Source organism: Carcharhinus amblyrhynchos, chromosome 7 (genome assembly GCF_965287045.1).
Source record: "Carcharhinus amblyrhynchos chromosome 7, sCarAmb.v2.hapA, whole genome shotgun sequence".
In the NCBI taxonomy this organism is placed as follows: domain Eukaryota; kingdom Metazoa; phylum Chordata; class Chondrichthyes; order Carcharhiniformes; family Carcharhinidae; genus Carcharhinus; species Carcharhinus amblyrhynchos.
Window position 1 is genome coordinate 119,642,730 of NC_137330.1, and position 25,177 is coordinate 119,667,906.

At 45.5% G+C, this 25,177-nt stretch overlaps 1 protein-coding gene across 3 annotated transcripts in view; it reads left to right on the forward strand.

Annotated features, from left to right (window-relative positions):
- coq8aa (coenzyme Q8A, genome duplicate a) overlaps positions 1 to 25,177 on the forward strand; it is a 78,458-nt gene that overhangs the window by 30,407 nt on the left and 22,874 nt on the right. For 2 of the 3 annotated variants that reach the window (XM_080193029.1, XM_080193028.1), the window contains exon 6: positions 17,801 to 17,926. In XM_080193029.1, the coding sequence (XP_080049155.1) occupies positions 17,801 to 17,926 (126 nt within the window). The remainder of the gene's footprint in view (positions 1 to 17,800; positions 17,927 to 25,177) is intronic. The other variant, XM_080193030.1, reaches the window with a different exon arrangement.

Sequence of the window (25,177 nt, forward strand, 5' to 3'; positions counted from 1 at the left end):
CTCTCACTTTCTATGCCTTTTAGCTTTAACAAAGGGTCGTCTGGACTCGAAATGTCAGCTCTTTTCTCTCCTTACAGATGCTGCCAGACCTGCTGAGATTTTCCAGCTTTTTCTCTTTGGGTTTCAGATTCCAGCATCTGCAGTAATTTGCTTTTATCCAGAGTTGGGAATGTTACTTGGAGAATTAATTGGGAAGATAGAAACAATGTTTCTGAGAGTTACTGGAATGGGGAGAGGTCCGCATTAGTAGTCATTAAGGCCAACAAAAGGAATGTAAAGTATGTAAAAGAAGGGATATAAAATGAGATCTGATGAGGGTGAGAGCAGGATATGATGATATAATTCGCAGCACCAGTTCACGCTGAACTTGGACTGGCTGTCTTCATTTGTGAGTCTGCATTGTGGGATGGCATAGATTCCTGTGGATGTCGGGTGGTATACTGAAGAACCTTTCCACAAGGCCTTTGGAACGGAAAATGCTTTACCACGTATGCTTATTGGATATCCCAAAGCGCTTTACAGCAATGAAACTTTGTGAGGTGTAGTCACCTTTGAAATGATTTTCAGAAGTAACTGGGAGTGTGTCAGTATTCAGAAGGGATTCCCAGTAGCACATTAGTGATTATAGGGGCTTTCCAGGAGTGTACTAATCTTTACAGGAGTTTCCCGACCAGAGTCAGTATTTACAGAAGGGAATCATCCCCCTGGTGTGGATCAGTGTCTACAGAGGGCCCAGGATAGGCTCCGTATCTACAGAGGGCCCAGGGTAGGCTCCGTATCTACAGAGGGCCCAGGGTAGGCTCCGTATCTACAGAGGGCCCAGGGTAGGCTCCGTATCTACAGAGGGCCCAGGGTAGGCTCCGTATCTACAGAGGGCCCAGGGTAGGCTCCGTATCTACAGAGGGCCCAGGGTAGGCTCCGTATCTACAGAGGGCCCAGGGTAGGCTCCGTATCTACAGAGGGCCCAGGGTAGGCTCCGTATCTACAGAGGGCCCAGGGTAGGCTCCGTATGCTGTTTGTCATTTTTATAAATGACCTGGATGAGGGTGTAGAAGGATGGATTAGTAAATTTGCAGATGACACTAAAGTCAGTGGAGTTGTGGACAGTGCGGAAGGATGTTGCAGGTTACAGAGGGACATAGATAAGCTGCAGAGCTGGGCTGAGAGGTGGCAAATGGAGTTTAATGTGGAAAAGTGTGACGTGATTCACTTTGGAAGGAGTAACAGGATTACAGAGTACTGGGCTAATGGTAAGATAATAAGAACATAAGAAATAGGAGCAGGAGTAGGCCATCTGGCCCTTCGAGCCTGACCCGCCAGGTAGTTTGGATAAGCAGAGAGATCTTGGTGTCCATGTGCGTAGATCCCTGAAAGTTGGCACCCAGGTTGATAGGGTTGTTAAGAAGGCATACGGTATGTTAACTTTTATTGGTAGAGGGATTGAGTTTCGGAGCCATGAGGTCATGTTACAGCTGTACAAAACTCTGGTGCGGCCACACTTGGAGTATTGCATACAGTTCTGGTCGCCGCATTATAGGAAGGATGAGGAAGCATTGGAAAGAGTGCAGAGGAGATTTACCAGGATGTTGCCTGGTATGGTGGGAAGGTCTTACGAGGAAAGGCTGAGTGACGAGGCTGTTTTCGTTAGAGAGAAGAAGGTTAAGAGGTGACTTAATAGAGGAATATAAGATGATCAGAGTATTAGGTAGGGTGGACAGTGAGACCCTTTTCCCTTGGATGGTGATGGTTAGTACGAGGGGACATAGGTTTAAGCTGAGGGGTGATAGATATAGGACAGATGTCAGAGGTAGTTTCTTTACTCAGGGAGTAGTAAGGGTGTGGAATGCCCTGCCTGCAACAGTAGTGGACTCACCAACATTAAGGGCATTTAAATGGTCATTGGATAAATATATGGATGATATTGGAGTAGTGTAGGTTAGATGGGCTTTAGATTGGTTTCACAGGCCGGCGCAACATTGAGGGCTGAAGGGCCTGTACTGCGCTGCAATGTTCTATGTTCTATTTACAGGTGGCCCTCAGGGTAGGGTCAGTATTTATAGGGGATGCGCTGGATAGAGTCAGTATTTACAGGGGGGTGCATAGGGTAGGGTCAGTATTTACCAGGGGCCCCTAGGAGAGGGCCAGTATTTACAGGGGGCCCAGAAAAAGGTCAATATTTATAGGGGGCCCAGGATAGGATCAGTATTTACAGGGAGTCCACAGGAAAGGATCAGTATTTACAGGGGGTCCACAGGATAGGATCAGTATTTACAGGGGGTCCACAGGATAGGATCAGTATTTACAGGGGGCCCACAGGATTGGGGCAGTATTTACAGGGGGTCCACAGGACAGGGTCAGTATTTACAGGGGCCCCACAGGACAGGGTCAGTATTTACAGGGGGTCCACAGGACAGGGTCAGTATTTACAGGGGCCCCACAGGACAGGGTCAGTATTTACAGGGGCCCCACAGGACAGGGTCAGTATTTACAGGGGCCCCACAGGACAGGGTCAGTATTTACAGGGGGTCCACAGGACAGGGTCAGTATTTACAGGGAGCCCACAGGACAGGGTCTGTATTTACAGGGGGTCCACAGGACAGGGTCTGTATTTACAGGGAGTCCACAGGACAGGATCAGTATTTACAGGGAGTCCACAGGACAGGATCAGTATTTACAGGGAGTCCACAGGATAGGGTCAGTATTTACAGGGGGCCCACAGGATAGGATCAGTATTTACAGGGAGTCCACAGGATAGGGTCAGTATTTACAGGGGGCCCACAGGACAGGGTCAGTATTTACAGGGAGTCCACAGGATAGGGTCAGTATTTACAGGGAGCCCACAGGATAGGGTCTGTATTTACAGGGGGCCCACAGGACAGGGTCAGTATTTACAGGGAGTCCACAGGATAGGGTCAGTATTTACAGGGAGTCCACAGGACAGGGTCAGTATTTACAGGGAGCCCACAGGACAGGGTCAGTATTTACAGGGAGCCCACAGGACAGGGTCAGTATTTACAGGGAGCCCACAGGACAGGGTCAGTATTTACAGGGAGCCCACAGGACAGGGTCAGTATTTACAGGGAGCCCACAGGACAGGGTCAGTATTTACAGGGGCCCCACAGGACAGGGTCAGTATTTACAGGGGCCCCACAGGACAGGGTCAGTATTTACAGGGGGTCCACAGGACAGGGTCAGTATTTACAGGGGGTCCACAGGACAGGGTCAGTATTTACAGGGGCCCCACAGGACAGGGTCAGTATTTACAGGGGCCCCACAGGACAGGGTCAGTATTTACAGGGGGTCCACAGGACAGGGTCAGTATTTACAGGGGGTCCACAGGACAGGGTCTGTATTTACAGGGAGTCCACAGGACAGGGTCTGTATTTACAGGGAGTCCACAGGACAGGGTCTGTATTTACAGGGAGTCCACAGGATAGGGTCAGTATTTACAGGGAGCCCACAGGATAGGGTCTGTATTTACAGGGGGCCCACAGGACAGGGTCAGTATTTACAGGGAGTCCACAGGATAGGATCAGTATTTACTTGAGGTCTTATTTTGGAACCCATTACATCTTTTCTTCCCCATCCTCCTGTTTGCTGTTGTTTTGCCCCTTCTGTTTTATTTACCATATTCATAGAATCATAGAATCCCTAAGTGCAGAAGAAGGCCGTTTGGCCCATTGAGTCTGCACCAACCACAATCCTATCCCGGCTCTGTCACCATGACCCTACTTATTTACCCTACTAATGCCTGACACTAAGAGGCAATTTAGCATGGCCAATCAACCTAACCTGCACAGCTTTGGATTGTGGAAGGAAACCGGAGCACCCTGAGGAAACCCACGCGGTCACAGGGAGACTGTGCAAATTCTGCACAGACAGTGACTCGAACAGGAATTGAATCCAGATCCTTGGCACTGTGAAGCCACTGGTATTAACTCTGACTGAATGAATCCAGCACTGATTGTTGATGTTGGTGTTGTGATTCAGTCTGTGATTCTGCTCCTTTCTAAACACCTTGCCGTATAAGAACATAAGAACATAAGAAATAGGAGCAGGAGTAGGCCATCTAGCCTTTCGAGCCTGCCCCGCCATTCAATGAGATCATGGCTGATCTGAAGTGGATCAGTTCCACTTTCCCGCTTTCTCCCCATAACCCTTAATTCCCTTGTCTATCAAAAACCTATCTACCCGTGACTTAAATATATTTAGCGAGGTAGCCTCCACCACTTCAATGGGCAGAGAATTCCAGAGATTCACCACCCTTTGAGTGAAGAAGTTCCTCCTCAGCTCCGATCTAAACTGCCCCCTCCTTATCTTGAGGCTGTGCCCTCGAGTCCTGCTATCCTTTCTAAGTGGGAAGAATCTCTCTACCTCTACCCTGTCCGTCCCCTTCATTATCTTATACGTCTCTATAAGATCCCCCCTCATCCTTCTAAGCTCCAATGAGTACAGACCCAGTCTATTTAGTCTCTCTTCATAGTCCAACCCCCTCATCTCCAGTATCAACCTAGTGAACCTCCTCTGCGCTCCCTCCAAGGCCAATATATCCTTCCGCAAGTGCAGCGACCAAAACTGCACACAGTACTCCAGCTGTGGCCTCACCAGTGCCCTGTAGAGTTGCAGCAAGACTTCCCTACTTTTTATATTCAATCCCCCTCGCTATAAAGGCCAGCATTCCATTTGCCTTCTTGATCACCTGCTGCACCTGCAGACTGGGTTTTTGCGACTCATGCACAAGGACCCCCCAGGTCCCTCTGCACCGTAGCACGCTGCAGCTTTTCGCCTATTAAATAGTAATCCCTCCTACTATTATTTCTGCCAAAGTGGATAACCTCACACTTGCTAACATTGTACTCCATCTGCCAGGTCCTCGCCCACTCGCTCAGCCTATCCAGATCCCTCTGCAGACTTTCCACATCCTCCACGCAATTTGCTTTTCCACTCATCTTCATGTCATCAGCAAATTTCGTCACTCTACACTCAGCCCCCTCCTCCAGATCGTCTATGTAAATGTAGGTATGTCTGTACATATTTGGTTTGTACTTTCATCCGTCTGTCAAGATGCCCAACCTTGGGAAAGGGTGGTGTGGGAGGAAAGAAGAGATAGTGTTAACCACTGTGACACCGTTCCGCCGCCCTCAGTATCGTTCCTTAATAGCACATTGGATCTTGTGAATTATTTTGAAGGCAGTCTGGGGTGCACGGCAAGATCCCTTAAAGGGCAGGTTCGTCAGTGCTTTGGGTGATTTGTTTCAAAGTGTGGGTTAATAACTGAACCTGCCTACGTTATGTGATTTGATTTGTTATTGTTGCATGTATTAGTATACAGTGAAAAGTATTGTTTCTTGCGTGTTATACAGACAAAGCATACCATTCATAGAGTACATGGGGAGAAGTAAAGGAGAGAGTGCAGAATGTAGTGCTACAGTCATAGCCAGGGTGCTGAGAAAGATCAGCTTAATGTGTGGTAAGTCCATTCAAAAGTCTCATGGCAACAGGGAAGAAGCGGTTCTTTAGTTGGTTGATATGTGACCTCAAACTTTTGTATCATTTTCCCGAAGGAAGAAGGTATAGGTGAGAGTGTGTCTGGGGTGTGTGGGGTCCTTAATTATGCTGGTTGCTTTTCCGAAGCAACAGGCAGTATAGACAGAGTCAATAGATGGGAGGCTGGTTTGCGTGATGGATTGGGCTTCATTCACAACCCTTTGTAGTTTCTTGTGGTCTTGGGCAGAGCAGGAGCCATATCAAGCTGTGATACGAGCAGAAAGGATGCTTTCTATAGTGCATCTGTAAAAGTTGGTGAGAGTGGATATCTCAAATTTCCTGCCTTCCTCAATTTTTCTATAACTGGCACCATAAGAGCAGGGCCTCCTAAAACCTTATTGGAAGGTCAGTATTTGACTTGCCTTTCAAGTTAATGTGGAGCTCTGAGAAATTTATGTGAAGGGAGGAGGAGGAGGAGAGTAAGGAACTTTCCTGATCTTCGAATAGCGCACGAGAGTTTCTTATGGTGACCTGAGTGAGTCACCCCCTAATGGTGCTACACTCCCTCAGTACTGTACTGGGTCAAATTTCTAGTGTAGGACTGGAACTCACAACCTCCTGCCTCTCGGGATAAGATGAGAACAGGCAGCTCCATTTATGCAACTATCATCAGTGAGGAGTTTTTGAGTCATTAGGCTTCCTGTTATATTGTAATTACCATAAACCTTGTGTGCAACAATGGTTCCACTCAGCTGGGGGGGCGGCTGAGAGATATGTAGAGGTTTAGTAGATGTGGGGGGATAGAATATAAAAGCAGGGAGGTCTTGCTGCAACTGTACAAGGCACTGGTGAGGCCGCAACTGGAGTACTGTGTGCAGTTTTCGTCCCCGTATTTGCGAAAGCATATATTAGCCTTGGAGGGAGTACAGAGAAGGTTCACCAGGCTGATACTGGAGATGAGGGGGTTAGCTTATGAGGAGAGATTAAATAGACTGGGCCTGTGCTCGTTGGAGTTTAGAAGGCTGAGGGGGGATCTTATAGAGACTTACAGGACAATGAAGGGGCTAGATAGGATATAGGTAGAGAGATTCTTTCCACTTAGAAAGGAAACTAGAACTAGAGGGCACAGCCTCAAAATAAGGGGGGCAATTTAGTTGAGGAGGAACTTCTTCTCTGAGGGTGGTGAATCTTTGGAATTCTCTGCCCATTGAAGTGGTGGAGGCTACCTCGCCAAATATATTTAAGTCAAGGGTAGATAGGTTTCTGATAGACAAGGGAATTAAGGGTTATGGGGAGAAAGCGGGAAAGTGGAACTGATCCACTTCAGATCAGCCATGATCTTATTGAATGGCAGGGCAGGCTCGAAGGGCTAGATGGCCTACTCCTGCTCCTATTTCTTATGTTCTTATGTATGTAAGATGTGACTACATCAGAGCCAGCGATTCATGAGGTGCAATTAAACCAAATGATTCTATTTTTGGTGCATTGTCGAAGAATCAGTTTGAAGATTTAGTGTGGAATTCTCTAACCTTACCCGCCATGGGAATCTTCCAGTCACACCAAAGTCGACTCCAGTCAGCAGCACGAGTGAGAAATGTCAATTGCTATCGACCTTGGTGAGACCAAAAGATCCTGTTGGTGAGTCCATAGCAAGTCACCTCCACCACGGGAAAATTTGAGCCGATATTTGAGGATCACATAACATTTTCATGGAAAACTGGGTAGAATCTCAGAATATTTGTGCCTTGAAGGGCTGAAGGGCCTTTTCTGCATTGTGTGACTCATTGGTGATGTCTGAGGTGGATGAGATTACCTCAGTGTCTGCAGTGAACCTGGAGCTGTGATGGGTTTGAGTCTGGAACCTGATCAATGCAAGTGGTTCCTGGAGAGAGCATATTTTTATTTTGGTGAAAACCCTCTTTGTTTGGCCAGCTGTTTGATCTCGTGGGAGGTTTGTGCCTAGACCAGCGAATGAGATGGTTAATGGCAGAAGCCTTGAGATGTGCTGTGGGAGATGTTTCAAGAGAAAAGAGAGCCTCATTCTCGCCTCGCCTCCACGCATCGTACCCCCTCTGCCAAACTCTGCTTCCCTCCAATTCCAGTCCTCTGGGCTTCTCTAGCTCCTCAATCCCACCACCACTGGTAGCCATACCTCCTTCAGTCTAGTCCCCATGCGATGGAATTCCCTCTGCAAATTCCTGTGCCATTCCTCATCTCCTCTCTGCTTTAAGATCCTCCTCACACCACTAAGACTGAGCTTTCACCCACTATATCTCCCGTCAACACACACATTCCTCCACTCCTAATCCCTCCAATATTTCCTCCTTTAACTTGTTGTCCGATATTGTTCTGCATTCATGGAGAGTTGTTGAAATTTGCTATCTCATAGGGAGCAATTATTCTTGCCCAATTCCCATCCCTTTGCAAGTTCTTTCAGGATTAATGTTAAATTCAGCAGTAGACACTTGGACTAAGTGGGAGAGGATTTCTTATTCTTTCTAGTAAACCTTGGGGCTTTTCCATGTTGCAGGAAGCTCGTGGCCTGAGCTTTTCCTGCTACCTGAGTGCAGAAGCAGGAGTCACTGAGATGGGGCCCCTTCAGCTGCTGCAGTCTGGCAGGGGGCAGTATTAAAAACTCAACAAATTTTGGAAGGTAGAATGGAAAAGGAAAAGCTTGAATTATGAAACTCATTACTTGGCATTTGGAAAGAGAAACGACTAGATGAAGTTTTGAAGAATGGATGGAGTTGGGGGTAGGGTGTTAGCGTGGATAGAGGATTGGTTGTCAAATAGGAGGCAGAGAGTGGGGGTCAATGGGTGCTATTTGGATTGGCGGTTGGTGACTAGTGGGGTGCCCCAGGGGTCGGTGCTGGGGCCTCAGCTATTTACCATTTATATAGATGATCTGGAGGAGGGAACCGAGTGCAGGGTGTCGAAATTTGCTGATGACACCAAGATTGGGGGAAAGGCAAATTGTGCGGAGGGTGTGGAGAGTCTGCAGAAGGATCTAGATAGGCTGGGCGAATGGGCCAGGAAATGGCAAATGGAATTTAATGTTGGCAAGTGTGAGGTGGTCCACTTTGGTAGGAAGAATGGTAGGAAGGACTATTACTTACGTGGTGAAAAACTGCAGCAGGCGACGGTGCAGAGGGACCTCGGGGTCCTTGTGCATGAGTCGCAAAAACCCAGCTTGCAGGTGCAGCAGGTGGTCAGGAAGGCGAATGGGATGCTGGCCTTCATAGCGAGGGGGATTGAATATAAAAGTAGGGAGGTCTTGCTGCAGCTGTATAGGGCATTGGTGAGGCTGCAGCTGGAGTACTGTGTGCAGTTTTGGGCGCCGCACCTGCGCAAGGATATTTTGGCCCTGGAGGGAGTGCAGAGGAGGTTTACTAGGCTGATACCGGAGTTGAGGGGATTGAGCTATGAGGAGAGGCTGAATAAACTGGGCTTGTACTCGTTAGAGTTTAGAAGAATGAGGGGAGATCTCATTGAGACGTATAAGATGATGAATGGGATGGATAGGATAGAGGTGGAGAGACTCTTCCCGCTCAAAAAAGACAGTAGGACTAGGGGGCACAGCCTCAAGATAAAGGGGAGGCGGTTTAGAACGGAGTTGAGGAGGAACTTCTTCACTCAAAGGGTGGTGAATCTCTGGAATTCTCTGCCCGTTGAAGTGGTGGAGGCTGCCTCGCTAAATATTTTTAAGAAGCGGGTTGATGGGTTCTTGATAAGAGAGGGGATTAAGGGTTATGGGGAGAGGGCGGGAAAGTGGAACTGAGCCACGACAGATCAGCCATGATCTTATTGAATGGCGGGGCAGGCTCGAAGGGCTAGATGGCCTACTCCTGCTCCTATTTCTTATGTTCTTATGTTCTTATCATTCCGGAATCTAACTGTAATTCCAGCTTCTCCCTGTAAGTTGGTGATGAGCTGGCTGGCATCTCCAGCAGTTTCTCCCAGTAATTGTGAGGGAAGCTTGCTCACTGAGTTTAGGCTTCTGAACGTCCGTCCATCCGTATGCATGCACGTGGGTGTCTGTGCATGTGTACAAAAGTGTCTGTGTCTTTTTTATATGTGTAAGTACATGCTTAATCTGTTTGGGCTCTCTTGAAAGAGAAAAATAAATACATCTGTCCTTTTGCGAAATAAAATATCCACATTCTTCAAACTGTGGCGACAAGCAGGGAGTGGTGCTATCGTGCAAACTTGTAGAAACCTGTGGGCAAATGTCATTGTGACTGAAAGCAACACAGGAGAGCTTAAATTAGAATCTATCTCTTCTAAATTTGAACAGCAGTATCTGATTGTACTGCACCTTCTGAAGGTGACTCGGAATGAATTGACAGTGTCAAATGGTGTTTGTATGCGATTGTGGAGAAAGCAGTAATCATGCCTAAAGAAGTTTGAGTGGAGTGTAAGAGACTGACTGACGATTCAATTAGTATTATTCTCACCTTTAAATTCAAAAGGTCCAGGATTGGGCATTGATCAGGGTTTAATCTAGCATTCCAGGATCCCAGCTCTGGTCTCTAGTTCTCAGTAATAGTGACCACTTAAGTAAATGTTTCATAATTCTCCAAAACTATATAGTCTATAAAAACTCTTAACTTGATCTTCAAGTTTGTTGACAGCACCACCATAGTGGGTCGGATCTCAAACAGCAATGAGACAGAACACAGGAATGAGATAGAGAAATTGGTGAACTACCGCGGCGATCATAATCTCCCTCCGTGTCAACAGAAAGGAGGAGATTGTCATCAACTTCAGAAAGTGTAAAGGAGAACATGCCCTGTCTACATCAATGGTGATAAAGTAGAAATGGTCGAGAGCTTCACATTTTTGTGTCCAGATCACCAACAAACTGTCCCGGTTCCCCCATGCTGACACTATAGTTAAGAAAGCCCACCAATGCCTCTACTTCCTCAGAAGACTAAGGAAATTTGGCATGTTCAATATGCCTCCAACTTTTACAGATGCACCATAGTCAGCATTCTTTCTGGCTGTATCGCAGCTTGGTATGGCTCCAGCTCTGCCCGAGACTGCAAGAAACATAAATGGTTGTGAATGTAGCCCAGTTCAGCATGCAAACCAGCCTCTCATCCATTGAATCTGTCTCCACTTCCCGTTGCCTTGGAAAAGCAGCCAGCATAATCAAGGACCCCACCCACCCCAGGCATTCTCTCTTCCACCTTCCGTAGGGAAAAAGATACAAAAGTCTGAAGTCACGTACCAACCGACTCAAGAACAGCTTCTTCCTTGCTGCTGTCAGACTTCTGAATGGACCTACCATATATTAAGTTGATCTTTCTCAACACCCTATCTGTGACTGTAACACTACATTCTGCACCCTCTCCTTCTTGATGAACAGCATGCTTTGTATAGCGTGCAAGAAACAATACTTTTCACTGTATACCAATACGCGTCAAATCAAATGTTAAACAGTCCATTTATGGCTCACGAAGGAGATTAAGTAAGAGTTTTTAATCTATGAGGGAATGTTTCAACTGCTGCTAAAGGAGCATGTTAGTGATCTTAGGAAGACAAATCAAGACTTGCCTAGTGTATAATTCAGAACATGAACACTTCAGGCTAGATTGTAGTAAGCTTCCAATTCTTCACGCATACATTTCAGATTGTAAAAGGGAAGAGAGTAGCTAAGGTAAACTCTTTGAGACTGAGAAATATAATGGGGAATAAGGAAACGGTTTTGATACACAAATATTTTGTACCTGTCCTCCCAGTAGATCAAAAATATGACCAGAAAAGCTGGGGAATTGGCGATGTAATATTATTGGTTAAAAAAAATCAGAAAATGAATGAATCTAGAAGTTGCCAAATTCCCTGTACCCAATGGCTTGTGTCCTTGGTTTCCAAAAGAATGGCCACAAAGACAGTGACTACACTGATTGTGATTTCACAGAATGTCCCAGACCATGGTGTGGATTCGGAGGTGACAAAATGTAACGCCACTATTTAGGAAAGAAGGGAGAGAGAAAACTGGGAACTATAGGCCAGTTAGCCTGACATCAGTCATTGGGAAATTCAATTCCGCAACAGGAGAGGAAGCCCTGCGAGTTTCTGCCTTGCTTTGTGCTAATACCCAGAGGCCTAGTTTCTATCCTGGGATCTCTATTGTCACCAGCCCTTTTCCTCCACCTCACTGAGTCATTGCGTTCAGGAGAGTTAAGGACAGAGGGTTTATTCTGGGGTGCAGTGGGGACTGAAGGGAGGATGCACGAATGCAGGGTTGTCAGCCCTTGGGATCTCCTCGGTTCTGAAACCCAGTAGTCTGCATTAAAATGGCCGATAGCATAGGCCATATGGAGAAAGGTGCGACTGTCTGGTCAAGGGGGCTTTTCTGCACTGTAAGACTGTGTGTGTGTGTGTGTGTGTGTGTGTGTGTGTGTGTGTGTGTGTGTGTGTGTGTGTGTGTGTGTGTGTGTGTGTATTAGGAACCAATCTGAATGCAGGTTGGAGTGTTGATCAAGCAGTCTCAGTGTTACTAATAACTTGCTGGAGCTATTAGATGAATAGTGTGGTTAGATATTATCAACACTAGACCTTGGAGTTGGAAGAGTGTCAGGGGCCCTGTCCCAACCACGAAATGCTTTGGATTCTCACTGTGGTTATTGTTCCACACATGGCCTTCCTTTACTGCCCATTCCGGATTCCCACCCCCTCCTTTCCAGAATTCCCTGCCCTTTTTGTGAGGAAGTGCTTCCTGATATCACCCAGTATGACCTCTCTGTAATTTCCGAGTTGTGGATTCTCCCCTGATGGCACGATTTCTATCTCCTGCTCCATCCATTCCTCTCATCTGTATTGTAAACCCTGGTATCTGTGATGTTCAGTGACCCTACCTTCCCCAACAGTGTTAAACAAATACACAACAATGTTGTAAACTGCTTCTGGGACTCGCCGCCTGCCGTCCTGTTTTATAAAGCTGACATTGAGAGATTGACCATCATGGAGAAACGTGATGTTTGACCTTCAGTAGCTTTGCCTGAAGTGGCACAGTTGACTGTTTCTGAAGGTTGGCTCTGTAATCAGTATTGATTGTGATAGGTCTCTCTCTCTCTCTCTCGCAACTGTATTTTCACGTGTTATTGTCCCACAGCTTTTTGGCAGCAGCACTCCTACTTTGTTTTTAATATTTCTGGTAAATTCTCCCTGCCCTGCCTGACTCCTTTTCAGGGTTACATTCCACCTAGTGCTTTCACTGAGTGGCTGTCCTTATAGAAACAGAGAAGCTGCTTCCTCCAGGACAGTGACCTCTGCTGCAATGGTGTCACTCTGTCCAGTTGTTTGATCTGACATAGAAAATATGAGTAGGGGTCAGTTCTCTCAGTCTGTTCCATCATTCAACATGATCGTGGCTGCTCTTCTACTTCAATATCGTACCTCCACTTTGTTCCCATTCTGCTTGACACCTCTAGAATCTAGAAATATATCCATTTCGTTCTTGTGAGTTGACCTCTACCGCCTTCTGGGGTAGAGAATTCCACAGGTTCACCTCCCTCAAGAGTGAAAGTGTTTCTCCTCATCCCAACCCTAAGTGACCTAGCCTGTGACCCCTAGTTCTTGACTTCTCCCCACTCCAGCCAGAAGAACAAAAACACCACAGTCCCACAAGTGAGCAGCCAGTTCACTCTATGCAGCAAAGCCTGGCAATATATTCCGGAGAGTGGGAAAAAGGAGAACCTGAAAGAAAGAGAAAAGGGTTAATGAGAGCTGACAGAGAGTAGATTGGTAGAGACATAATAGGCCGTACAGTTCCTGGTTCTGTGAGGGATTTATTACAGAGCTTGCAGGCTGCTGTGTCGGGATTCCCCACACGCTTACTATGTCCTGTGTGTGTTTTTGAACTCCTTATCAGCTTCATCTAAATAACCTGTTGAACATAAACACAGCATGAGCAGTACATGGGAGCTAGAGAAAACAGCACCTATATAAACAGTGGCATGGGGGAGCTTAGCAGAGTGGCAGATTGTTGCGGGACACAAGTGCCGAGGCTCAAAGGAAAGTGCCTGGTCTCTCTCCAAGGTCACTTTGCTGTAATCTCCTCGGGCGAGTGCCAGAAGGACTAGAGGAAACTCGTCTGCTAGAAAAAGCTACTCCAGCTTGTGCAGGCTGCCGGATAGCCTGCTGCAGTTGTTTTGTTATTTGTAGGAGGAGGCCCCTCTTTAACAGCTCTCACCATTTAATTCCTGGCATCTTTTTTTAGAAGCAGTGAGAGGACAAATATTTCAGAATAGCTTCCGAGGGGTAAATAGATTCAGAACAAACATGTATTTCGACACTGCCCGTGACCTTGGGATGTCCCCAGAGTGCTTTATAGCCACTCCATTACCTTGTGAAGTGCAGTTTCAGGGTACAGGAACCACAGCGGAGGGGACAGTATCTCCTTCATTTCTCTCCCCCTGCTGTTATTTTCAGACTATAAAATTCCTCATGTTAGCCCACACTTAAATCTCATTCCATTTCAAATTAAATTATAGACTTTCATTCCCAAATTTAAACCTCGTGTCAGGGGGCTGGGAAGTTGACAGCATTTTGCCTGGTGTTTTTAGGAATTTTAGTTGCAGTTTTGTACAGTGGGAGTTATTTATCTGCAGCTTTTGAGTGATGGCAGAGACTGGATCTCCAGCGCCTCTCTGCCTCTCCCAGAAATTCTCTGCTGTCTCATTCTTTGTCTTAGAGGAGCAGAGGGAAGCCATTCGGCCTATTGTGTCTGTGGAGTGATCCTACTATATCCCTGCTGTGTTTCTTGCTTTAAGGACTTATCTTCCTTTCAAAGACATGATGGCCTCAGCTGAGACAAAGCATTCGAAGTTCCTCCACTCGCCAAGTAGAGAAACATCAAACTTTTAAATGGATGACTTCTCCTTTCCCCAATCAGAAACAACAGTTCTTCCTTGTCAAAGCTATTCACAATTTAAGAAGAACTCTATTAAGTTTGCTCTTTATCTTCCTTACTGTGTTGGAAATAACGCCAGTGTGTTGTGTCTCAGCCTCTGGTTATTGTATAGGGGAAGCTGTAGTGTGGCAGTATTGTCTCTGGACTAATAATGCAATACTAACCACTGTGCACAGTGGCTAGAAACATAAAAGATAGGAGCAGCAGCAGGCCATTTGGCCCTTTGAGCATGTTCCACCATTCATCATGATCATAGCCGATTGTCCAATCAATAGCCTAATCCTGCTTTCTCCTCATAACCTTTGATCCCATTTACCCCAAGTGTTATATCCAGCCACCTCCTGAATACATTCAATGTTTTGGCATAACTACTTCCTGTGGTAATGAATTCCACAGGCTCACCACTCTTTGGGTGAAGAAATATCTTCTCGTCTTCGTCCTAAATGGTCTACCCTGTATCCTCCGACTGTGACCCCTGGTTCTGAACTCGACCATCCTCCCTGTATCTATCTTGTCTTGTCCTGTTAGAATTTTATAAGTCTCTCTGAGCTCCCCCCCTCATTCGCCTGAACTCCAGTGAAAACAATCCTAACCTAGTCAATCTCTTCTCATATCTCAGTCCTGCCATCCCTGGACTCAGCCTGGTAAACCTTTGCTGTGCTTCCTTGAGAGCAAGAACATCCTTCCTCAGAAAAGGAGGCCAAAATTGCATACAATACTCTAGGTGCGGCCTCACCAAGGCCCTGTATAATTGCAACAACACATCTCTGCTCCTGTACTCAAAACCCCTTGCAATGAAGGCCAACATGCCATTTGCCTTTACTGCCTGCTGCACCTGCATGCTTACTTTCAGTGACTGTTGCACAAGGACACCCAGGTACTGCTGCACACTCCCCTCTCCCAATTTACAGACATTCAGGTAGTAATCTACCTTCTTGATTTTGCTTCCAAAGTGAATAACCTCACGTTTATCCCAATTACACTGCATCTGCCATTGATTTGCCCACTCGCCCACCCTGTCCAGATCATTCTGAAGGATTTCTACATCCTTATCACAGTTCACCCTCACACTCAACTTGGTATTATTTGCAAACTTTGTGATGTTACAGTTTGTTCCTTCATCCAAATCATTAATATATATTGTGACTAGCTGGATCCCAGCACTGATCCCTATGGTACTCCACTAACCTGCCACTTTGAAACGTTAATTCTTACTCTTTGTTTCCTCTCTGCCAATCAGTTTTCTATCCATCTCAATCCACTACCCCAATCCCATTTGCTTTAATCTTGCACAATAATCTCCTTTGTGGGACTTTGTTAGACTGCTGCCTTACAGAGCCAGAGAACCCGGTTTGATTCCTGGTTTGGGTCACTGTCTGTGTTTGCATGTTCTCCCCGTGTCTGCGTGGGTTTCCTCCAGGTGCTCCGGTTTCCTCCTGCAGTCCGAAAGACGTGCTGGCCATGCTGAATTCTCCGTCAGTGTACCCAATCAGGTGCCAGAGTGTGGTGACTCGGGGATTTTCACAATAACTCCATTGCGGTGACACTAATTATGACTACTTATGACACTAATAAATAAACTTTAAAACTTAACCCAGAGCCTTTGGGTAATCTTCTGGGGACAAGGGTTCAAATCCTACCATGGCAGATGGTGAAATTTGAATTCAATAAAAATCTGGAATTAAAAGTCTACTGATGACCATGAAACCATTGTCGATTGTCGGAAAATCTTACCTGGTCTACACGTGACTCCAGGCCCACAGTCAGAACTAACTGCCCTCGGGTGGGCAATAAATACTGGTACAGCCAGTAATGCCCACATCCCATGAATGGATGAAATAATGAAATTGCCCCATTCTCCTGCCCATTCCTGTATGGGTGATGAATTTAAAGCATGGCTTTCTTCGCAAAATATAGTTCTAATTTTAATGTAAATGTTTTTAGTTGTTTATTGAAGGTGGGCTTGTTGTCTGTGTGAAGTTTTGAATTCTGATTCTGCATTACCAATGTGGAGGATTTCCACCCAGTGACCATACGTTGGTTTGTAGATCAGGCTGGGGTGTGTGGACCCATGTCTCAGAGCTGCCTCACTATAACCCAGCTTCATTGACTGGAGCCACCATGTACAATCACAGAAGCATCCTGACTGTCATTTCTGTTTGTCATTGCGTTGAGGCTGACTCAGTCTGTGCAGATTCCTGAGGCTGTAATCATCAAAGATACAGTTAGTTATTGCTTTTTGTTTGATACAACACTGCAGGAGCCTGGAGCGTGTTTGTGTGGGAAAGCTAGTTCTAGTTGGTGAAGAGCTCCCATGTTGTTTTTCACGTTGACCCACAAAGCTAGAACTACAAACAAGGCACAAGTCAGGATTGTAATGGAATACTCCCCACTTACCTGGACGAATGCAGCTCCAACAACACTCGAGAAGCTCAACACCACCCAAGATACAGCAGCCCGCTCGATTGGCAGCTTATTCACAAACATCCAGTCTCACCACCACCGATAAACAGTGGCAACAGTGTGTATCAGTAATGCCCATATCCCAAGAATTAATTTAAAAAACAAGTCATCTTCTGTTTAATGTCTAAAGGCCGCATTCAAACCTCTTACTTCCTTCCAGTCCCTGCTTGATGCTCATAGATTACTCTCGGTTCGGATAGAATAACATACTCTCTCCTGTTCTCACTGCTCTTCACCCATTTTAACTCTATATTCAGTGCATCTCTGTGTTCCTGTATCTGTTAAAGCTCAGGTTACCTCTTACAAACTTGAGTCTTGCTATCTCATAGCCAAATAAAGCTGGATTATAGAAGACTAAGTTCAGTTGACAGCAGTGTCAGGTTAAGATGAAGCTGAGAAAATATCAGGTGTACAAGCACCCAGAAAGGTGGTGAGCCATTTGTCACTTGCCATTACGCCATTAAGTCCAGTGTGAATACAGTCCGGTTCAAAATAAACTGCTTGTTGGTAAAATGCTGAATTGCCAAGGTGGGAAGAGAACGATCGGTAAGGGAGGAGAGTGAAACAGAGAGATATTTGAGCTTTGATAAAGGCTCATCTGGACTTGAAACATCAGCTCTTTTCTCTCCTTACAGATGCTGCCAGACCCCTGAGATTCTCCAGCGTTTTTGTTTTGGAAATGGGCCCCTCCACTCTGGTCTCGGTCATACCTCCCCTCTCCTCGGACACGCCCCCTTGCCCACCCCCTCTTGGTCTCCCCTCAGTTTACTCGGTTTTATTCTAGCTCTGGCAGTGTCCGGTACCATGGACCTTGTCCATTGTCCCTATGGGATTGTCAGTGTAAGATGTTAGAGTTCGAACAGGCTGTGTGTTCAGCCATGTGTTCCTGAATTTGCTATCTTATTTTAATGTTGGGTTGATTCTGTCCCTCAGCAGGTGGGAAAGCGATGATGGAAGGCAGTCCCTTCTTATCTGAAGCTAATGCTGAGAGAATTGTGAACACTTTATGCAAGGTGCGAGGTGCTGCTCTCAAACTGGGCCAGATGCTGAGCATTCAAGGTAAGGTGGCTCCATTTACTATCCAAACTGATTGTCCAATATACATTTGACCACTTCAATAAAGTGGAGATGGCATTGTGAGCAGCAAGTACATACGCTAACTAGAAAGGAATATCGATACAACATGGAAGAATCACAAAGTAACCCAGCAGGAAGTTGGGGAGGGATAGTGTAGCGAATAGGGGATTTTTACAGTAACTTCATTGCAGTGTTAATGCAAGCCTACCTGTGACACTAATAAATAAATTTAAACTCAGACACAGGCTATTCACTTTTCTAGTCGCTGTTACTCTCACCTTCAACTCAGTAGGTTCTGCCTTCAAGTTCTGCTCCAATGATTGGAGCTCATAATCTAAAAGTGCAGCACTGAGGGACTTCAGCTTTGTCAGAGGTGCTGTCTTTCAGATGACACATTAAGTTGATGCCCTATATGCACCGTTAAGGTGACCGATTTGAAAAAGGGCAGGTGAGATCTTCCTGATGTCCAAGGCCAATATTTACTAATTGCCCAACCCCTAATATAGAAACAGGAGGAACCATTCGGCCCTTTGAGCCTGCTCTGCTGTTCATCACAATCATGGCTGATCATCCAACTCAATAGGCTAATCCTGCTTTCTCCCCATAACCTTTGATCCCGTTCACCCCAAGTGCTATATCCAGCCGCCTCTTGAATATATTTGATATCTGTTAAATACACAACTGGTTCCCACTGTGAATGGTTGTGGGGAAGCTGAGGATTAGAATGAAATGTTGATGGGGTGTGATGAAATGGGAGAGAAGGAGACTCATGAAGCACAAATGCTGCTACAGCCTAGGGGGGCCGAATGGATTTGATGTAAGGTGATTCACAATGATAAAAGCCCCATTTGTTTTATTGAGTCTCTTTCTTGTGTGAAGACTCTCGTTTTATCTCCTCAAATTACTCCCTGCCTTTAGGTACAGTGATTAGCACTGCCGGCTCACAGCGCCAAAGACCCGGGTTCAATTCCTGGCTTGGATCACTGTCTGTGCAGAGTCTGTACTTTCTCCCTGTGTCTGTGTGGATTTCCTCCATGTGTTCTGGTTTCCTCCCACAGCCCGAAAGACTTTCTGGTTAGGTGCATTGGCCATGTTAAATTCTCCCTCAATGTACCCGAACAGGCGCTGGAGTGTGGCGACTCGGGGATTTTCGCAGTAACCTCATTGCAGTGTTAGTGTAAGCCTCCTTGTGACTAATAAATAAACTTACTAATGATACCAAAACAGCAGACTAAGAGAATAGAATCGTAATAGGTTCTTGATTCCAGATCTTTAAAAATTGAATTCAAATTCAATTAGGTGGGATTCGAACCTGGGTCCCCAGAACATTAGTTGAGTTTCTGAGTTAATGGTCTAGCGATAGTACCACTAGGCCATCACCTCCCTTTGGCTGATTCCTGGGATGAAGGGGTTGAGTTATGAGGAAAGTTTGAGCCTGTCCTTATTGGAGTTTAGAAGAATAAGAGATGATCTTATTGAAACACTGGATGCTGGGAGGATGTTTGCCCTCACAAGAGAATCTAGAACCAGGGCGACAGCTTAAAAATAAGGGGTTGCCCATTTAAGAGAGATGAGGAGAAATTTTTGGTCAGAAGGTTTGTTGGTCTTTGGAATTCTCAATCCAGAGCGGTGGAGGCTGGGTCATTGAATATATACAAGGCTGAGTTAGACAGATTGCTGCTTAATAAAGGAGTTGAAGGTTATGGGGGACAAGCAGGAGAGAGACTGCACTCAGCTCAACCATGATCTTTACTGATTGGCAGAGCAGTCCATTGGGTCGAATGACTTACTCCAGTTTCTTACGATGCTGTGCTTTTATGACTGAACTTCATGAAGTACTTTACTGGTTGTGAAATGATTTGGGACATCCTGGGGTAGTCAGAGGCGCTATTGAAATGCAAGTCTTTTGCTTTTGGCCAGGATTATCTGGTTCCATCAGCAGTGGGACAGGGAAATTCAGAGAACAGCCTAAAATCAGTTGACTTTTGGCCAAATTTTCCAGTTCCCTTCCGCAAAGGTTCTCATTGCTGGCAGGTTTATAAAATCCCACAGAGTTAGTCTCAAAGATGGAAACCAATTTGTTGAGACCTCCATTTCTCAACTGTGTCACTGAATGAATGTTCACACTTCGTTACAAGGTGTGTGCTCCACCCCTCAGAAGAAGGCATACTCTGAAAGCTGTGTAGGTTAGAAACGACCACAATATTGAGGCCTGGAATAGAATCAGTTTAATCTGTAATAAGCTGATATTAGTGGTCAGATTTGTGTAACAAATTTAAGAAAGAGTCGGCCATTCTTCTTATCGAGCCTGTTCTATTTATCTACCTGACAGAGGGATTTGAGCACAATGGAAATTTTAAACTTAATTTCTTGATCAGTGTCTGGTGTGACATGAGAATCAGAAATAAGTTAGCCCAAGAAATCTCCAGGTTTTGCCATCAAAATGATTGTTGCAGTTGTCTGTTCTCAGATACCTTTAAAAATTCTATCTCCAAGCTTACTGTGATGAGGTTTGAACCTTCAACCTTTGGGTTCCTCATCCAATTCCGTGACACATGGCTCTTCGTGTGGAGGGAGCTGCATAATAAGCTTAAGTGGGAGACTGTCAGCGGAGTAATGCCAGGAGGACGAGCTGGGGGAGACCTGGGTGGACAGTTTAAGTATTTATTTATGAGTAACAAGTAGTCTTATGTTAACACTGCAATGAAGTTATTGTGAAAATCCCTAGTCGCCTGTTCGGGTACACTGAAGGAGAATTTAGCATGGCCAATGGTCACCTCACTATAAGAAGGGTGTGAAAGCATTGGAGAGAGTGTAGAGCGGATTTACCAGGATGCTGCCTGGTCTGGAGGGTAGATCTTATGAGGAAAGGTTGAAGGCACTGGGGCTTTTCTCTTTAGAGCGGAGGAGGATGAGAGGTGACTTAATAGAGGTTTATAAGAAGACGAGGGGGATAGATAGGGTGGACGTGCAGAGACTGTTTCCCCGGGTGGATGTAGCTGTTACTAGGGGGCATAACTATAAGGTTCATGTGGGAGATATAGGAGGGATGTCTGAGGTAGATTCAGAGCGTGGTTGGGGTGTGGAATGCACTGCCTGCTGTGATAGTGGAGTTGGACACTTTAGGAACTTCAAGCGATTATTGGATAGGCACATGGAACATACCAGAATGATGGGGAGTGGGATAGCGTGATCTTGGGTTCGGACATAGCTCGGCACAACATCGAGGGCTGAAGGGCCTGTACTGTGCTGTAATGTTTTATATTCTATGTTCTAATGCACCTAATCAGCACGCCTTTTGGGCTGTGGGAAGAAACCAAAGCACCTGGAGAAAATCCACACACACATGGGGAGAATGTGCAGACTCCACACTGATAGTGACCCAAGCCGAGAATCAAACCCGGGTCCCTGGCGATGTGAGGCAGCAGTGCTAACCGCTCTGCCATTGTGCCATGATGGCGCTTTGAGGGAAAAAGAATTGAGATAATGGCAGCATCTTGGTAGGAGAACTGGAGATAGCCAAGCCAGCTGCATGTCAGTGATGTGAGAATCATTGAAACTTGGCTTGGAATGTAACCCAATGAACAACAGCAATCCTGAGGACTGGAAGGAAAGCCCAGGGGATTTTCACAGTAATTTCATTGCAGTGTTAATGTAAGCCTACTTGTGACACTAATAAATAAACACCTCCATAACTTTCCCACGTTGAACCAGCTCCTCCGCAACAGCACAGCATAGGGAACGGCAGCTTCCCAGATAATGTAAAACTGAGATACAGTGAACCTAATGGACTACAAACTCTGGTAACGCATCATCTATGGAGCAGGGGGTTCTCGGTATAAAGGATAGATTTGGCCGCGTTCCAAATGGTGGCACAGGAACTGTTGCTGGAATTTTACCACCTTGCCCGTCCAAGGCTGGTAATATCCCACATGAGGCAGGCGGAGAATGCCGCTCTGCAAGCCTCACTCATCCCGAGTGCTGGTAAAATTCCAGCCTGTGTGTGAACAGAGACTTGGGGCATCAATTACTGAATTATTAAATATTACAGTATGGAAGATAATTAAAAGGACTAATGGAATATTGGTCTTTATTTTGAGGTAGTTATTATGTGAAGCTTTGGTTAGATCTCCTCTGGAATGTTGCGTTCACTTCTGAACTCCACATTTTAGTAATCAGCAGAGTGGTTACAGGACTGAGGGGTTGAACTGTGAGGACTGTTGACATAGACAAGGCTTGTTCCTTTGAGTATAGAAGATCAAATAGTGATCTAATTGGGGTGTTGGGATGATTAAAGGAATTGATCAAGTTAATAGATATTATTCATCTGGTGGGAGAGTCCAGAACATGAGGGTATAATCTTTAAATTAGAGCCAGGCTGTCTGGGGAGATGTTATCAGGAAACGCTTCCTCACTGGGTAGTGAAAATGTTTGTTTTTTTCTGTTTAAATAATTCATTTGTGTAACTTTTATTTACACTGGCTGGGAGCACTCTGTTACACTGAATCTCTGTTCCTACAATCTGAACGTGGAACAAAAAATTCCTGAAACCCCAGCTCAGCAAATCAGCTGTAAAAGGAGCTTTCAAACAAACTACAACATCGTATGTGCGGGTTAGGTGGATTGGCCATGCTAAATTAACCCCAGTGTCAGGGGTGTTAACAGGGTAAATACGAGGGGCTATGGGAATAGGGCCTGGCTGGGATTGTTGGTGCAGATTCGAATGGACCCCTTCTGCACTGTAGGGATTCTATGATTCTCTAGTGTCATCCTATAGGAGGCCTGAGAAGAAACAGCCACAATTTCTGCTTTTATTGAGACTAGGTAAAGTGCAAGGTCCAAATAACAAACAGAATAAGATTCTTTGGCATGAAAGACTATGGAACCACAGCAGCTGGATGGAGTTAAAATACACATCAGCGGTGTTCTGATTGATTTATTTATTCATGGCTTGGGGCTGTTGCTGGCTGGGTCAGCATTTGCTACCCATTCCTAACTGCCTTTGAACTGGTCATTGCTGTGGCTCTGGAGTCACATGTAGGCCAGACCGGGTAAGGACGGCAGATTTCCTTCCCTAAAGGACATTAGTGAACCAGATGGGTTTTTTCCGACAATTGACAATGGTTTCATGGTCATCATAGACTTTTTGTTTCAGATTTTTATTGGGTTCAAATTTCACCACCTGCTGAGTTGGGATTTGAACCTGGGTCCCCAGAGCATCACCCTGGGTCTCTGGATTACTATTCCATTGACAGTACCACTGTGCCACTGCCTGGGATCAGCTCAAGGGGCTGAATGTCCTCCACTTGTTCTTATGATTGACAGTAATGATTGAGGAATCTATGATTGAAACTTTTAAAGATCTGGGGTACAATGCTAACTCTGCCGTCACAGTGTATTGTATCCTTTGACTTTCTATGAGCTATATCACTGTACGTGCTCCTGCCAGTTTATAATGGAAACTTACTATGAAGTCTCAGCGAGATGTAATTACAGCTATATTCCTGGCAGGTTTTACTTACACCCTGCTGTCAGTTCAGTGGAGCAGGAAAAGCACATCTTGGATTAAGGCAGTTTAATGTTAGCTGGCAGTGTAATGGTCGGAAAAGCTATGGAAAGCAAACATGTAATCCCATTGCTGTAACTTCCTGATAGCAGAACATAGGGGATTAATTGGCCCTTTTCCGAATATGAACTTCAGACTGGACTTCCAAAGTGATCTTTAATACAGGAGGTTGTCAAAATATAATCAGTTTAAAACTTGCTGTAAACAGACGCTGCTGAGAGCTACTTCCCACTTTACTTGGCATTTCCCTGACGTCCTGGAATACTTTTACAGCTAGGTGTGGGTTTATTAAAATCTGGGTTTTTTCTAAAGAGTTTATTTTCACTAGTCGCTCACTGCACAAAAGTTCATTGGATCATTTGTGTTCTAAATGCTCCTCTTTTCCTTGTGTCCCACAGACGTGTGGACAGGAACACAGCTAGTGTTTGTGCAGTTTACAACCAGTTTATTCACATCGACGCAAAGGGCTGTTAATCACTGATTAAAACTGGATGGTATATTTTTCAGCCACTGTTTTGTAGATGGGCCACATGGTTCAATTAATCAGCTTAAATTTATATGAGATCGACACATCCCAAGTCAGTTCACGGTATTTTTAAACACAACCTGATTATTAAGGAGGCATTAGATCAGAAGACTAAAGGTTCGGTCAAAGGGGTAGTTTTAACGAGCATCTTAAAGCAGCAATGCGAGCTGGAGGGGGAATTCCAGAGGTTGGGCTATCATTGGTGGAATGATTAAATTCAGGGATACACGAGGAGCCAAAATTAAAGGAGCCCAGATACCAGAGGGCAGTGGGGCCGAGGGATTGGAAAGAAAGATGGTCATTTTAAAATTATAGTGTTGCTGGACCAAGAGTCCCTGCAAGTCGGCGAGTGCAAGGGAGATGGGTAAATGGGTGTGTGTTAGACATGGACAAGGGTTTTGGGTGACCTCGAGTGTGCAGAGGATAATTGGAAGTGCAGTCTGAAGTGTGTTGTATCTGGACCTGACAGAGACATGGATAAGTGTTCCAGCAGCACTGAGCTGAGACAGGAGTGGAGATGGTCAGTGTTAGAGATGGAAATAAACAGACCTGGCACTGCCAATTCCTCTCTCTGATATTAGAACATGTGTGAAACCTAAATAAACCGAGCTGGCCTTTTTTATGTTCAGGAGACATGAACATTCCTATTTACCAAAGTCCTACTGTGTGGGAATGGGCAACTCAGGAGAGTCCTGACAGAGAGAGAGAGAGAGAGAGAGGGATAGAACAAGGGAGAGAGAGAGAGAAAGAGAGATGGTTAGAACAGGGGAAAGAGAGAGAGAGAGGGAGAATGGGGGACGGAGGAGAGAGAGAGCAGGAGGAGAGCAGAAAGTCGTGCTGAACGGTTGCTGTTTCAGATGGAGGGACATTTACAACAGTGTCCCCAAGTGGTGTACACAGGGAGCACAGCTACTTTTCAGATTAGTGATCTGGATTTTGTTATACAGACATCTCTCAATGGTGTAGATGAGGTGAAATTTGCAAATTTAGTAAACAGCAGAGAGTACAGTAATGTATCTGAGGTAGAATTAGGGACCTTGTTGTGAGGGATCCCCTTGGGAAGAGTGATCATTGTATGGTGGAGTTTCTGATGCAGATGGAGGAGGAGAAAGTAGGATCCCGGACCTGTATCCTTTGTTTG